Source organism: Artemia sp. Qi Xiang Cuo, chromosome 9, assembly GCF_049724085.1.
Source record: "Artemia sp. Qi Xiang Cuo chromosome 9, ASM4972408v1, whole genome shotgun sequence".
In the NCBI taxonomy this organism is placed as follows: domain Eukaryota; kingdom Metazoa; phylum Arthropoda; class Branchiopoda; order Anostraca; family Artemiidae; genus Artemia; species Artemia sp. Qi Xiang Cuo.
This window is the reverse complement of record NC_142802.1, coordinates 62,048,259-62,062,287: the sequence shown is the minus strand read 5'-3', so window position 1 is coordinate 62,062,287 and position 14,029 is coordinate 62,048,259. Positions and strand designations below refer to the sequence as shown.

The following is a 14,029-nucleotide window of genomic DNA, read 5'->3' as shown; positions in this document are numbered from 1 at the left end:
AGCCGAAGTAAAAATGTTAAATTGTTAAAATGCAAAAATAAGCGTAGATTTATACTTAGATAATATAGATAACGAACTGATAGGAATGGGATAGCTGAAATAAAAATGCTAAAATGGAAAAATGCAAAAATAAATGTAGATTTAGATAATGTAGATAACAGATTGATAGCAATGGGAAAGCCGAAGTAAAAATGTTAAACTGTTAAAATGCAAAAATAAGCGTAGATTTAGACTTAGATAATATAGATAACGAACTGATAGAAATGGAATAGCCAAGTAAAAATATTAAAATGGAAAAATGCAAAAATACGTGTAAATTTACATAACATATATAACGAATTAATAGCAATGGGATAGTCGAAGTAATAATGTTAAAATGGAAAAATGCAAAAATAAGTGTAAAATAAGATAATACATATAACAAATTGATAGCAATGGGATAGCCGAAGTAAAAATGTTAAAATGAAAAAATGCAGCAATAAATACAAATTTTTATGCAGCTGAGAGACAAACCTTAATTCCTTCTCGTCTGCATCCTTAGAAACGGGAATGTAATGGATCCATGGTTTCATAGCTGGATAGAAAAACTCAATCCATTCATTCCCAACATGAAACACGAGTGACTCACAGAGGAATAGATGCTTGAAACGAAAGCTGGCAGCTACACCTCTGTAGTTAAATAAGTATTTATACTGGCAATGATCTTCTAGGGATACTTCTGCGGCTGGTTGAGCTCCAAGCGTATCCTTGTAAATAAAAGTGCTTAAAGAAAAGATTTTGTAAATGCACCTTACAATATATTACACTAACGTCACTGAACAAAAACCAAATGCTTCATATAAAGTTTAAGAGCTTTATCACTTTCTAAAGAAAAACAAGATTCAATAATTATGATTAGCAATTTGCCACACCGTTAGGCATAAGAATTGGCGCAACAGCAAACAAGTGAATTGTTGAAAACACAGACAAAACATAATAGCAACTATAAAAAAGACAGAGGTGCCATTTAAGAAATCTAGACTTATGCAAATGCTTTCAGAGATCACATTAGTTACATATGACGTACGATAAAAAAAAAAAAAAAAAAAAACGAGGATAATTTACAGCCAGAAAAAAAAATCAGATTTATCACATAGCAGATATATATATATATATATATATATATATATATATATATATATATATATATATATATATATATATATATATATATATATATATATATATATATATATATATATATATATATATATATATATATATATATATATATATATATATATATATATATATATATATATATATATATATATATAACATTACCCACGTTTAGCTTCCTCTTTTCCCTTCAATTTTGTTTTTTTGTTTTTTCGTTCAAAGATACTTGTGCAGCCAGTGGAACTCCAAGCATATCCTTGTAAATAAACGCGTTTAAAAAAGAGAGTTTTGTTGAAATCTTAAAAATAGAAATTTTTGAGTGAAAAAGATTATTATGCCACCGAGAGCAGAGGAGGTGAGATTTAAAAAGAAAAAAAAATTTGTAAACGCACCTTACCATATATTCAAATAATATAAATGAACATAAACAGATTAATATAAAAGTTGACTAGTTTACCTTTTCTTAAAAAAAAAACTTGAAATTATTAACTATAAATTTGCTAAACACTGCACATTTGTCGAAAACATTTGTCGGGAATTGTCGAAAATAAGACATACTAGCAGTAGAATAAAAAGACGAAGTAGCCATTTGAGAAATCTAGGGATACTTCTGCAGCCGGTACTATCCCTTAAAGCGTGAGAGTTACCCCTTTTTAAAGCCCAATTAAGAAAAGAAAAAAAGTGTAAATAAAAAAGTTAGAATAAAACTTCACAATTCAATTACCTAAAAACGATTAAAATAAAAATTGTTGAAATGGTTAGTTTTGAACTCAAAATATCCGACTTTTTATAAATCCTATCGTCTTACAAAAATAAAAAAAAAGAAAAAAAAGAAGGATCAAATAAAAAGAAAAAGTTTAATCAACTGAAAATAAGTAGACACATTGAAACTTTAAACGACTCAAATAAAACAAGCAAGTTTTTTTTTAACTGAAAGCAAGGAACGACATTAAAACTTAAAACGAACAGAAATTATTCCGTATATGAAAGAGGCTGCCCCCTCCTCAACCCCTCGCTCTTTACGCTATTTTTTTTATTGTTTTACAAAACAAAGTGGCAAAGTCAAATTTTAGCGTAAAGAGCGTGGGGTTGAGGAGGGGGCAGCCCCTTCCATATACGGAATAATTTCTGCTCGTTTTAAGTTTTAATGCCGCTTCTTGCTTTCAGGTAAAAAGAAAATTGTTTTTTTTTATTTAATTTCTGAACGTTTTTGAATTAATGCAGCTTTGATTTTGGCGCACCGTACGTGAATAATTAAAAGGAAATTTGCATATTAATTTTACTTTTTTTTTGCTAAATGGCCCTCTCGAAATTTTGTTCAGACGTAACTTACGAATTAAATTACGTAACGAAGTTCTATATTCGTATATAGAACTAGTCAATCCTCGGCCCCTAGTCAATCCTTCGCTCTTTACGCTAAGTTCAGATTTTGTTCCAATTCTTTAAGAATGAACCCTTAATCACAAAAGGGCATTAATTAGAATATATAGCTCTGATGACAGTACAAAAAAAACTTTAGCATATAGAGCGAGGTAATGAGTAGGGGGCGAACCCAATCATAAAGTATTAATTTCTGTTCGTTTTAAGTTTTGATGTTGCTCCTTACTTTCAGTTGAAAAAATTGTTTTTTTTATTATTTAATTTCTGATCGTTTTTTTTAATAATGCTGGGAAATCCGGCCCCCATTGACAGCAATGTTCCTTCCCCCATGAAAACTTCCTCCATGGAAATATCCTCCCACGTAACACCCGACCGTTTTAAGTTTTGATGTTGCTCCTTACTTTCAGTTGAAAAAATTGTTTTTTTTATTATTTAATTTCTGATCGTTTTTTTTAATAATGCTGGGAAATCCGGCCCCCATTGACAGCAATGTTCCTTCCCCCATGAAAACTTCCTCCATGGAAATATCCTCCCACGTAACACCCGACCAGCCCCACCCCCAGCTGCCAAAAAAATCCCCCTGAAAACTTCTTTCACTTCCCAATAACCAATACTATATGTAAACATTGTGCAAAGTTCATAGCTTGCAGACTTTCCTCCAGGGACTGTGGGGGATTAAGTCATCCTCAAAGACATATTTATTGTATTTTTCAACCATGCTAAAAAAAAATGGCTATCTCAAAATTTAGATCGGGTGACTTTGGGAAAAAAATGAGCGTGGGAGGGGGCCTAGTTGCCCTCCATTGTGTTTGGTCACTTAAAAAGGGCAATAGAATTTTAATTTTCGTTCTAATGAGCCCTCCCGTGATATTCTAGGACCAATGGGTCGATACGCCCTGGGGAAAAAACAAAAAAACACGCATCCGTGACCTTTCTTCTGGCAAAAAATACAAAATTCCACATTTTTGCAGATAGGAGCTTGAAACTCCTACAGTAAGGTTCTTTGATACGCTGAATCTGATTGTGACACCCCCTATGACTTATAGGGGGTGTTTTCCCCTTTTTTCCAAAATAAGGCAAGCTTTCTCAGGTGCGTAAGTTTTGATCAATAAGACTAAACTGGGTGAAACGTAAATATTTGAAATCAGCATAAAAATATGATTCTTTTGATGTATCTATTGGTATCGAAATTCCGCTTTTTAGAGTTTTGGTTACTATTGAGCCGGATCGCTCCTTACTTCAGTTCGTTACCACGAACTGTTTAACAAAAATTAGAACGCATATGAGGGGGATTACCCTCTCCTTAATGCCCCCCTTTTCAAACTCAAGTTTTTTAATGCTTTTAAAAAAGCTTCTTATTGTTCTAATTAACGGACCCCTGTTTTTCTGGAGTCTTTCTTGAAGAACTGGAACAAAAATTCAAACTTAAAAAAAAGTGAGAATGAATGAAAAAGTGAGAAAGAAACGATGAGAAAGAAGTGATAATAAACAAATATAATGAGAAATTTATTTTGATATTTCTGAACATTAAAGAAATACAAATAAACAAATCAAACTAAAACTCTATATTTAAAGTTCCTCAAATAACATCCAATTTAGTATTTAAAACGTAAAAATTGATCTTCAACCTTCACTTTAATCTTAATCAATCTTATAAAGTTTAAGTAATGTTTTCCCCTTATTTAAACATTCTAAAAAGAAAGAATGAAAATAATCGTAATGCTGATTGTAAGCTAGCTTTAACAATAACGCACCTTAAAAGTAAACAATATATTTCAAAGGCTGTATGAATGGAGGGCGAGAAGGCGTTTACAAACTTCACAAAGTAACCAGTATTCAAGGAGGATGAGCTACTATAAATCATTCATTGTTGTATGTACGAGATATTTGACTTTTTCAATGGGTTTTCATTCGTTTTGCCTATTTGATACTGTCTATTAGGCAAAACATTGCATTGCGTCCTGACTTCTCAAGCTTTGTTATTAGAAGCCAGATTTAAAGCTGAGAGGCTAATTCCAGTTGAAAGAAATCGTTAATATAAATACTAAATAAAATAAGTATTTTAATTTTGAAAAGAGGACGTGTACAATGATCAATAACTATGATTGGCTTAAGAAATTAAAATTAACGGTGGATAACTGATTATGCAGATATGGATAGCACAGATCTATTTTGATAAAATCCCCGGTAAATGCTCTGACAGAAATAAGTTAAGTAGAAAAGAATGGAGCTGTTCTGGAGTTGTGAGATGGTTCGGGGTATCCCCTTTATCATGAGCTATATCCTCACTTCAAAAGTAGGAAGGGAAAACCAGCCTGAGTAGTCTCACAGTAGTGTCGAGGTGGACCTTTAATGGGTTTGTCTAGAACAGTGGTTCTCAACCCATCTTGGGTCATGTGCCCCATCTAGGTATTTATAAAATCCTGATACGCCCCCCTTCATGATATCTAAAATACGTTGTTCAAAATTTTACAATGTATTCACCTGAAGGAAGCTTAAAAAGCCATTAACTTGGTAAATTTTTCGGGTCGTTCTCTACGCATATTTTATGCTAATTAAAAACATTGTACGTATAAAACACCTTGAAATACCATCATGCATCTTTTGTACTCTTTAAAAGCACATAAATGTAAAATGTAACGTCATTATGATTTTTTTGTTCTTTCAAAATTAAGGCTCTAAAGTGCAGTCAGCCAAAGGGTGACCCACCAAAATGTTGCCATGTCCCACCGATAGGGCCTGCGACCCATGTTGGGAATTACAGGGCTAGAAGGCTTGTGACTGCAAACACTGCTGTAGGGTGACCTTGAGGGATGGCGTCCCTCGTGGAAATTATAGCCTAGTAAACAACACAACATTGCAATGGTTTTCGATTTACGTATAATTCTCCTGGATTTATTTTGTTTCGGCTATTGTTGTTTTTTTGGGGAGAGGGGTGTGCCCTCTCCCTTTTAGTATAATGTTTTCAGACGTCAACATAGGACATGCGGAGGCAATAGGGTTGAGACTGCTTGTGCAGAATGCCAACTCTTGTCGAAAAGAATGGACCATCAAGTGCTTAAAACCAAGTAATGACCAAGATGGGCCCATGCTTGCTCAACGTCTCGATTTAACAAGAGGTCCCAGGAACTTCTTGCTTTCCGGTTCAAAACAGGTTTGTGCACTTTGTGTAAACTTTAAAACAAGTTACTAGTCCCGAGCCTGCCCTTGGTGGACCCATTGCTTTTCTTGAAGGCAAAACAGTTTAAATGATTTAAATAACATGGAAATTACGACATGGAAAAATATGATATTGAAAGATAACAACCGTATCGATATTTTTGACAGACGAATTCAGGCATTTTTATCCAGACTTTTTATGAGTTCCAGACATTTTTCTCCCAGGGTTAGAAACACGAAATTAGATGGTTTAGAACTCAATTTGGCTGTGATAGTTAAAAGTGCGACATATACCATTTTTGTAACTTTTCAGGAGAGCCAAAAACGGAAAAAAGTTTGTTGTCTGTGGTCGCTCTGAAGGACGACGCTCCTGGGGATAAAAAGAGCATATTCTAAACCAACATTGTATGGTCTTTTCAGTGGTATAGATTTAAATTCAAGTATTCCGAGCAAACTCAAAATTTTTCTCTTTTATGGCATAGGCTATGTCTCTTTTTTCCTTGACAAAAAAGGAGACAAATACCGGTCCCCATGTTATAGCTCCATAAGACAATCCTGTTCTGTCATTCTGAATTGCAACAAGACTTGATAAAAAAAGAGGCATACGCCACCAAAGTATAATCACCTACGGAACAAGTAGGCCTACTAACAAAAGTCTCCAAAAGTGACCCCGCGTACCTCAGCGCCTCTAGACACAAAGTGCTGTACTACTTAATCGCTCCGAGCCAAAGTACTTTGCTACGAGCCAATAAATTAAGCTAGAGCGTGATTCAGGCGACGAGTTACCGGGAAAGTTGTATTGAATTGTGTAACTACGGTATTTAGTTGCCAGGTTCGCATAGGTATGGAATCGTCTCCGGAGACGCGGACAAAGGGTCACTTTTTTTGTGTGGAGAGGATAGGTTTTGTCAGTACTTGTTCCGTGGGTGATTGTACTTTGATACGCCACTTAGAGGCTTATGTCTCTTTTTCTGTTTGTAAAGGTACAAGATGGGACATTTCTGAGTGCTTACTTTATCCATGACTCATACATAACTCATTTTTGACCAAAATGGCATATGTTACACTTTTAATTATCACAGCCGATTTATTCAGGTAGGACGGACAGGACACAAAGACAAGGAGTAGTGCGCGTGATGAATAACGATGCTTGGAAAGGAAGTCTAGGTAAGAATGGGAAGATATTAGCAATACATTCAAGTTGCACAGTTTATCGCCAGGGAGCGATATGTACCCATCATAGTGGTATAATCCCCAGTAGAGCCAACTGACAGAGAAAGTAGTGTTCAAATGTATTTTACATACAATTACAGGAGCGAATGGACAAGATCCCACGTAAACATATATTACATCTTTAAACGAGCAACTGTGTATTTATTTATGTACTTATTATGTGTTCATGTGTGTATTTGTTTCGGAAATTACAATGGAAAAGGAACGTGTTATTTTAGCATCTAAAAGGTTAAACAGGAAGGAGGAATCGAATTCACGTCAGAATTTCTCAGTTCAACTGAAACTGCTCATTTGTCACCCTATGATTTTAAATAAAAGAATGAAATGATGATTATACCAATGCGTAATTTAGATACGTCGGAGGACAGAGGCATTGGAAAGTTCCTGGTTGTTACTGAATTATGTCAAAACACAATTAAAGCAAAAATATAAAGACTGGGAAAAGCTGGGGAAAATGTTTTTTGGTATCTATGATGTCATGCGAAAATTACATATGATTTTGAATGGATCCGAACAACTAGGGCAAAAGACATGGAAAATGTTTGAGGCAATGATGCACGAAAATGAAGCGCAACAAGATCACACCGGCAGAATTCCTTAATTCAACTGAGATTACTGATTTTGAACCTTATGACTTAAAATTAAAGAATAACGCGATGTAAATCAACGCGTGTAAATCAGATAAATACAAGCCCGCGGCGTGCCAAGGACCGGGCGAACCCCGGGCTCCCTAATCTTAACAGTAAAAATCACCATTTAGTAGTGTTTGGAGTTAATTTTAAGCTGAAACTTAGGAAGGGTGGTTACCTCCCGGATAGTTATGATGCTGATAGACTCCAAGATAAGAATATGAGAGAAACTTCCAAGTAAAGCTGTATACGAGAGTAGAGTAAGGGGTTATATTTTGCTTAATCTATGTTCCATCCTGTGTTATTTGTCCCACTTTACGTTCCATGGCACCTTTCCATAGCAGATTACCAGACTGATTATTGCTATTGTTGTCAATTGAATATGGAATTATACAAAACCTACCAGAGAAGTTTCTGGGCCAACCAGACATGTTTCTGGGCCAAGCAGACAAGTTTCTGGGTCAACTATAAGTTTCTGGACCTTTACATTCCATGGCACCTTTCCAGTGCATGTACCTATGGATCTGGTTTGGTGGGTATAATCTATTCCATGACACCTTTCCAGTGCATGTACCTATGGATCTGGTTTGTTGGGTATAATCTGGTTTGGTGGGTAAAGTCTGGTTTGATGGGTATAGTCTGGTTTGATGGGTATAGTGAGGTTTGGTTTTTTAGGGATTCCCCGCCTGTTCCTAAACATTGCAAAAAAGATAGCAGTATGAACGGAGGATTCCCCTCACAAATTTGTTTAAAATCAATGTTTTTTTTCAACAAGACTGGTTTTTTTTTCGAGCTAACACCTGTTTTTTAGGCAGCTAATCATAGAGAATTGCTGAACAATTCGTCATTGAAACCTCGCATAAAATTTTCATGCTTTGGAATTTAATATTCATTGTTTTTTTAAACATTGATTATAGTACACTACATATTATTAACTTTGAAAACAATGGATATTTCTATTTTCAGAGTGAGTACACTTTCATTCTTTATTTCAAAAAAAAATCGTTTTACTAGTAAATTCCAATTTCAGGGGGACTTATCCCCCCTCCCCTCAGACAATACACAGCTTAAAATATGATGCGTATACTTAATAGAAACGGCAAAGAACGCTTTTCTCTATTATATAAATAAAATCTCTCGTCCACAACTATATTTACAAGTTTTAATTGTTTTGAAAAAACAGTTCTTAATCATTCAGAAAACAACCTTTTTCCAAACGGGCTGTATTTTTCTTGTTTGAATGAAAAGCTTGCGTGTTACACAGAGAGTGACAGTTTTGGGACTCAAATTTCACAGGCTCTTGCTATCACAGAGATTAAAACCATATGTGTTTATAATTACAGAAAAGGGTCCTTTTTGGAACCAAACTACAACGTATCTGAAAACAAAAAGCTTGGTGATTAAAACTGGCTTTGTCTAATTCTAGCCAAAACTCAGAATTGACAGGGGGGGGGCAAGATGGAACAATGCCAAATTCTTTGTGTTTTTATCTTTATTTGTTGGGTATTCAAAAGCGTGGATTTCTGTTAAATAAATGATTCTTGTATGCGCGATTTAAGAGTTTCCTTTTATGGCCAAATTCAACGAGACGTATTTGCTGAAAGAAAAACGGGTTTAACAGATGATTAAGTGTCTTTTATAAAAATTTAAGACAGGACAGGGGAAAATGTATCAATTCTAGCAAGTTAATTTTAAGGTGAAAAAAAAACAAAGTATTTTTTCATTATTGACTTTTTTTATTCAGTTAATCTCTTAATAGTTAAATGAATAATTTTTGTTTGCGCGATTCAAGAAGTTCCATTTATTGCAAAATTAAAAGAGACTTAATTGATTAAAATAAAAAGGGTTTAACAGATGAGTAAGTGACTATTATAAAAATTTAAGACAGGGAAGGGGTCAATGTGTCAATTCTAGCACGTTCATTGTAAGATAAAAAAAACACAGTGTTTCTTCATTAAGGAACTTGTGTATTAAGCTGGAACTTTCGTAGTTAAATAAATGATTCTTGTATGCGCCATTCAGGAGTTTCTTTATATGCCCAAATTAAAAGAGACGTAAATAATGAAAGCAAAAAGAGCTTAACAGATGATTAAGTGACTTTTATAAAAATTTAAGACAGGGAAGGGGTCAATGTATAAATTCTAGCATGTTCATTGTAAGTTGAAAAAACAAAGTAATTCTTCATTAAGGGATCTGAGTATTAAGTTGGAACTTTCAAAGAGGGCTTACCAGGGCAGGGTGAGGGGCCTGAGGGTCTAGCTAAATGAGGTAGCGTGACAGGGGGGTTGAGGGCAATTTATCTTCAAAAGAGGGGCTTATTATTACATTATTAAATTTTTCTTCTTTTTTAAGGTGGAGGAAGATTCTTGCAATTACCCCCTCCGGAAAAGAAGCCAAGATGGAACGAAGCCACACCGATGCAACCTGCAAGGCCCTCCATCATCAAATATGCTGGTTCAATTATACATGCCCTAAATCAGCAAAAGATCATGCAACTTTCAACGCAAGGAGCCTCTCACGCCACTCTCAGCTCTGCGCGAAGCTCGATACAGGATGGGAGTAAATTGGAAAGCGAGTTGACGGCCTTTCATAATGCTTCGGCCGAGTGAACTCAGGATTGTTAGATTACCCCCCTTTAGGCTTTTATAGGGACTTCAGGTGTAGAAGCCCAGTCAGAGTTTTTATGTATAAATATAGTTTTCTTCTGTCCGTATTTTCAAAAACAAGGCAAAATTTCTCAAGCGCTGAACTTTTGATGAGTAAAACTTACATTTGTTTCTAAACCATTTTATAATAATGCTATTTCATTGCCATTAACCAAATTAGCAGTATATTAAAGAGTGGTAGTAACAAAGAACTAGCAAATAGCTTATCATACTTTTCCTTAAAACTTTACCTGTAACTTCTCTTTGAAGCAAGATGTTTGCCAATTTAATAATTAGATTATTTCTTTAAAAAAATAACTATTTCACAGTCGATCGTAGAACAAAAGCCATTAAACTAAGATATATTTTTATTCATAGCTTAACGCATATTTAATCCTATTATGAAAATAATCCATCAGCAAAGGTTGAATATTAATCAAGTAGGTATAAATTTGAATTTTAATCGCTCGCTACAAAGTGGGAGTTTTAAATAGCAGGATGTTTTTTTTTATCTTAGATATTAACACAGAAAAAATCGCATAAATTGTTTACACAGCACATTTTCTATCTAACGCTGTTTCAGCAGCACGTTATAGGCTAATAGAATATAGGCTAAGGGCTTAGAAATGTAATTTCAACCTGTAAGAATATTTTAGCTTGTAAGTGTGTGAGTGTGTGTGCATGCGTGTGTGTGTGAGCTTGTGTGTTGTGTGTGTGTGTGTGTGTGTGTGTTTGAGTGTGTGCGCTTGTGTGATTGTGTGTGTGTGTGGGTGTGTGTGTGACTGTGTGTGAACGTGTGTACGTGTGTGTGTGTGTGTGCGTGTGTGTGTGTTAGTCTGAGTGTGCGAGTGTGTGTATGTGTAAGTGTGAGTGTGTGCGTGAGTGTGTGTGCATGTGTGCTATTAACAAAATTTGTAACTTATTATGCATTATTTTGTAAATAATAATATAATCAAAAATTTTCAATCTATTATGCATTTGTTTGGTTAATAATGATATAAGCAAAAAAAAAGAAAAGTGTGTTATAATTGTGATAAAACTTTCGTCAAAGAAAAAAAAACTTAATCCATTCGTTTTCTAGTTTCAAGGGGAAGCTGTGAGAACTTCTACCTTCCCTGATCCGGGATTTCAAAGTATCATGGGTAATTGCCGCCTCCCACCGGATGATGATGTTTGTGAAAGTACGTTAATTTATATCCCCCTGGATTTTCAATTTACAGCTGAAGAAATTGACAGTCTTATGCAAATTGTTGGGCCTCATTTTTCCGGGGACCCTTTTAACGACAACTTTACTATTAGTGAATTGGGTCCTGTACAAACAGGCGCAGGGCATGAAAATAGTGCTATGTCCCCGGAACTACGTGAATTTTATTTGTTAGAGTCTACTCTAAGCCATCAACAAACAAATAGAGTAGATTTTAATACTCCTAAGGCAAATGCGGTTGACGGGAGCATTACTTTAACAGGCCCTGTGAACTATCTCCATAGAAATATTGATGGAACTTACCGAACAATCGAGATTTATATTCAGAATGGGGGGGATCAAGGGGGGGTTAAAGCATTAGTGAATCAAAACGTTTATTTAAAAACCGGGACAACTGGGGAAATTTTTCATTTTCATTTTTCAACCGGTAACCAGAATTTTTACCCCGGTCTAAACAAATTTGAAGAAAACTTTTTTTAACTTTTTAAATAAACTAATTTCGACTTTGAACAGGCTTCACGAGAAGGGTATTGGGTCAACCATTTTTTAAATTGAACATATGTATCTGAATATCAGAAGACTAAAAAAAAACTTCATTTTAAGCGGGGCGGGGGATAACAAAATAAAATGCCACCTATATTTGACGTCCGCGGTAGGGTTTCAGGGTTTCAGATTTGACACAGGGCTGCAATACTTTAAATATTCATTTATAGCAGGAGCCCATAAAGCAATAAAAGAAGACTCAACAATGAAACATATCAATAGACTTGCTTGCAACGGGGGAAAAATTTCTATAAATTAATATGGAACTGTTTAGTGGGGAAATAGCCGGTGTCATGTAAATGAATTCCCATATTCGAGACAGAAATTGAAATTCTGTGGTTGGGGTGGTTGTTCTCCGGTATGACACAGAGTTCGTAGCTGGGGGAAAAAACCAAATACAAGAGAAGTTTTGTAGTCAGTGAGAACACCAGTGATGGTTAATTTAAAAAACTTGGTTCGGATTACTTGTAAACTTCCTAAAGATGTAAACTCTAATGGTAATTTTTTCCCCAGTATAGCAATAAGTTGATTCCTGTCAGAAGGCATTCAGAATGAAGACCATTTCTATTGTCTCATATGTCTTTCCCCATTTAGATGTGAGCGAAAAGTCTCGGATCACATGAATCATTGAACAATTCATGGGACTCAAAGAATATATATGTCGGCAGAAGCCAAAGACACTTTACAATTTAAAAACTTCCCAAATTCCCTGCTACAATTTTATAAAGTATCTTAAAACAGTGAAGCAAGACTAATTGAGATATCAGACCCTTCAAAATCAAATATAGTCAAGGAACACAAACTAGTCGCGTGTTCCTACGCACACGCCCGTCATGATTCCAACAATAAAATGCAGTTGGAAGTTTTTTTTGCTATGGATGAGGATGGTGGCATGGAAAAGCTATTGATATCCTTAATAAAAACAGCAAATGGCGCAATTTCACGATTACATGACATCCACTACGCAATGCCATGGTCAGAAAAAGAGCTGATGGCGTTAGCACAGGGGACAATTTTCAGGGTCTTTAGAGGTATTCATGCCCCGAAAGACACGGTGCAGGGTCACAATCATCTTATTGACCCAAATTAAACGGGAAAAAGTAACTTTCAGGAGTGGGCTCAAAATTTATGTAATTTAAAAGTTAAAAAACCACTCTTTCATCCAGTTTTTATACTTAAATGTAAGTGCGATCTGAAGTGTGTGATACCAGCAGTGGCACATCTTCAAAGAAATGAAACTGTGGGTGATGATGCAATAGTGAGAGACACCTTTTCCTACAGAATAAAACATAAGTCATCGTACAAGCTGCTTGTTTTGGAATTTATGTGGAAATTAGTTGAAGCCAGATGTGACTACACGAATAAAATCCACTTTTTAGATTCCTAGAGTTTTTTACCCAAATAATTCACTAAATTAATTCAGGTTCTGGGAAACGATGACGATTATAATGCTTTCCCCCTTCTCAAGCAACAATTTTCAAATGATTTATATGATTTGTTGACGGTCAAGGGCATATATCCCTAGGATTATTATTGTTCCATGTCGAGATTCGCCGATGAAACTATTCCTCCGATTGAATCGTTTTACGATAGTCTACACGATCGTAGGAGCACCCCCGAGGAATACAGTGTTGCTAAAACCGTTTGGGCAGAGGGAGGGTGAAAAATTGGGCTTGAATACTGCAAGCTTTATTTGTCAAGTGACGTTTTAGCTCCGTTTGATATTATGTGTAAAAATACGGATTAAATCTTTGAGTAATTTAATCTTGATTTGGGCTATTATTTTTCTTCGCCTCCTATAGTGATGAACCACATTCTAAAAATTAGTGGGGAAAAAATTGGGCTAATCACAGACATCGATAAGCACATGTTCATTAAAAAGTTGATGAGTGGGTGATTTATTTTTAACGGTGATTGTATCATGAAAACTGATTCATCAGGAGAGAAGACGGGGACAAAATCGGATGCAGTTTTCCTTGATATGAATTCTCTCTACCCCTCAGCCATGTCCCATTATGCGCTACCTTGCGGTGACTATAAATGGCTCAATGACCCTCAAGCTCCCCATTTCCCCAACA

The 14,029-nt window shown here is 35.2% G+C and overlaps 1 protein-coding gene across 1 annotated transcript in view; it reads right to left on the bottom strand.

Annotated features, from left to right (window-relative positions):
• The window catches only part of LOC148948909 (O-glucosyltransferase rumi homolog), a 242,818-nt gene that overhangs the window by 65,688 nt on the left and 163,101 nt on the right, over window positions 1-14,029 (bottom strand). Inside the window, exon 6 of the mRNA XM_089094136.1 lies at window positions 514-746. Within this exon, the coding sequence (XP_088950262.1) occupies window positions 514-746 (233 nt within the window). The remainder of the gene's footprint in view (window positions 1-513; window positions 747-14,029) is intronic.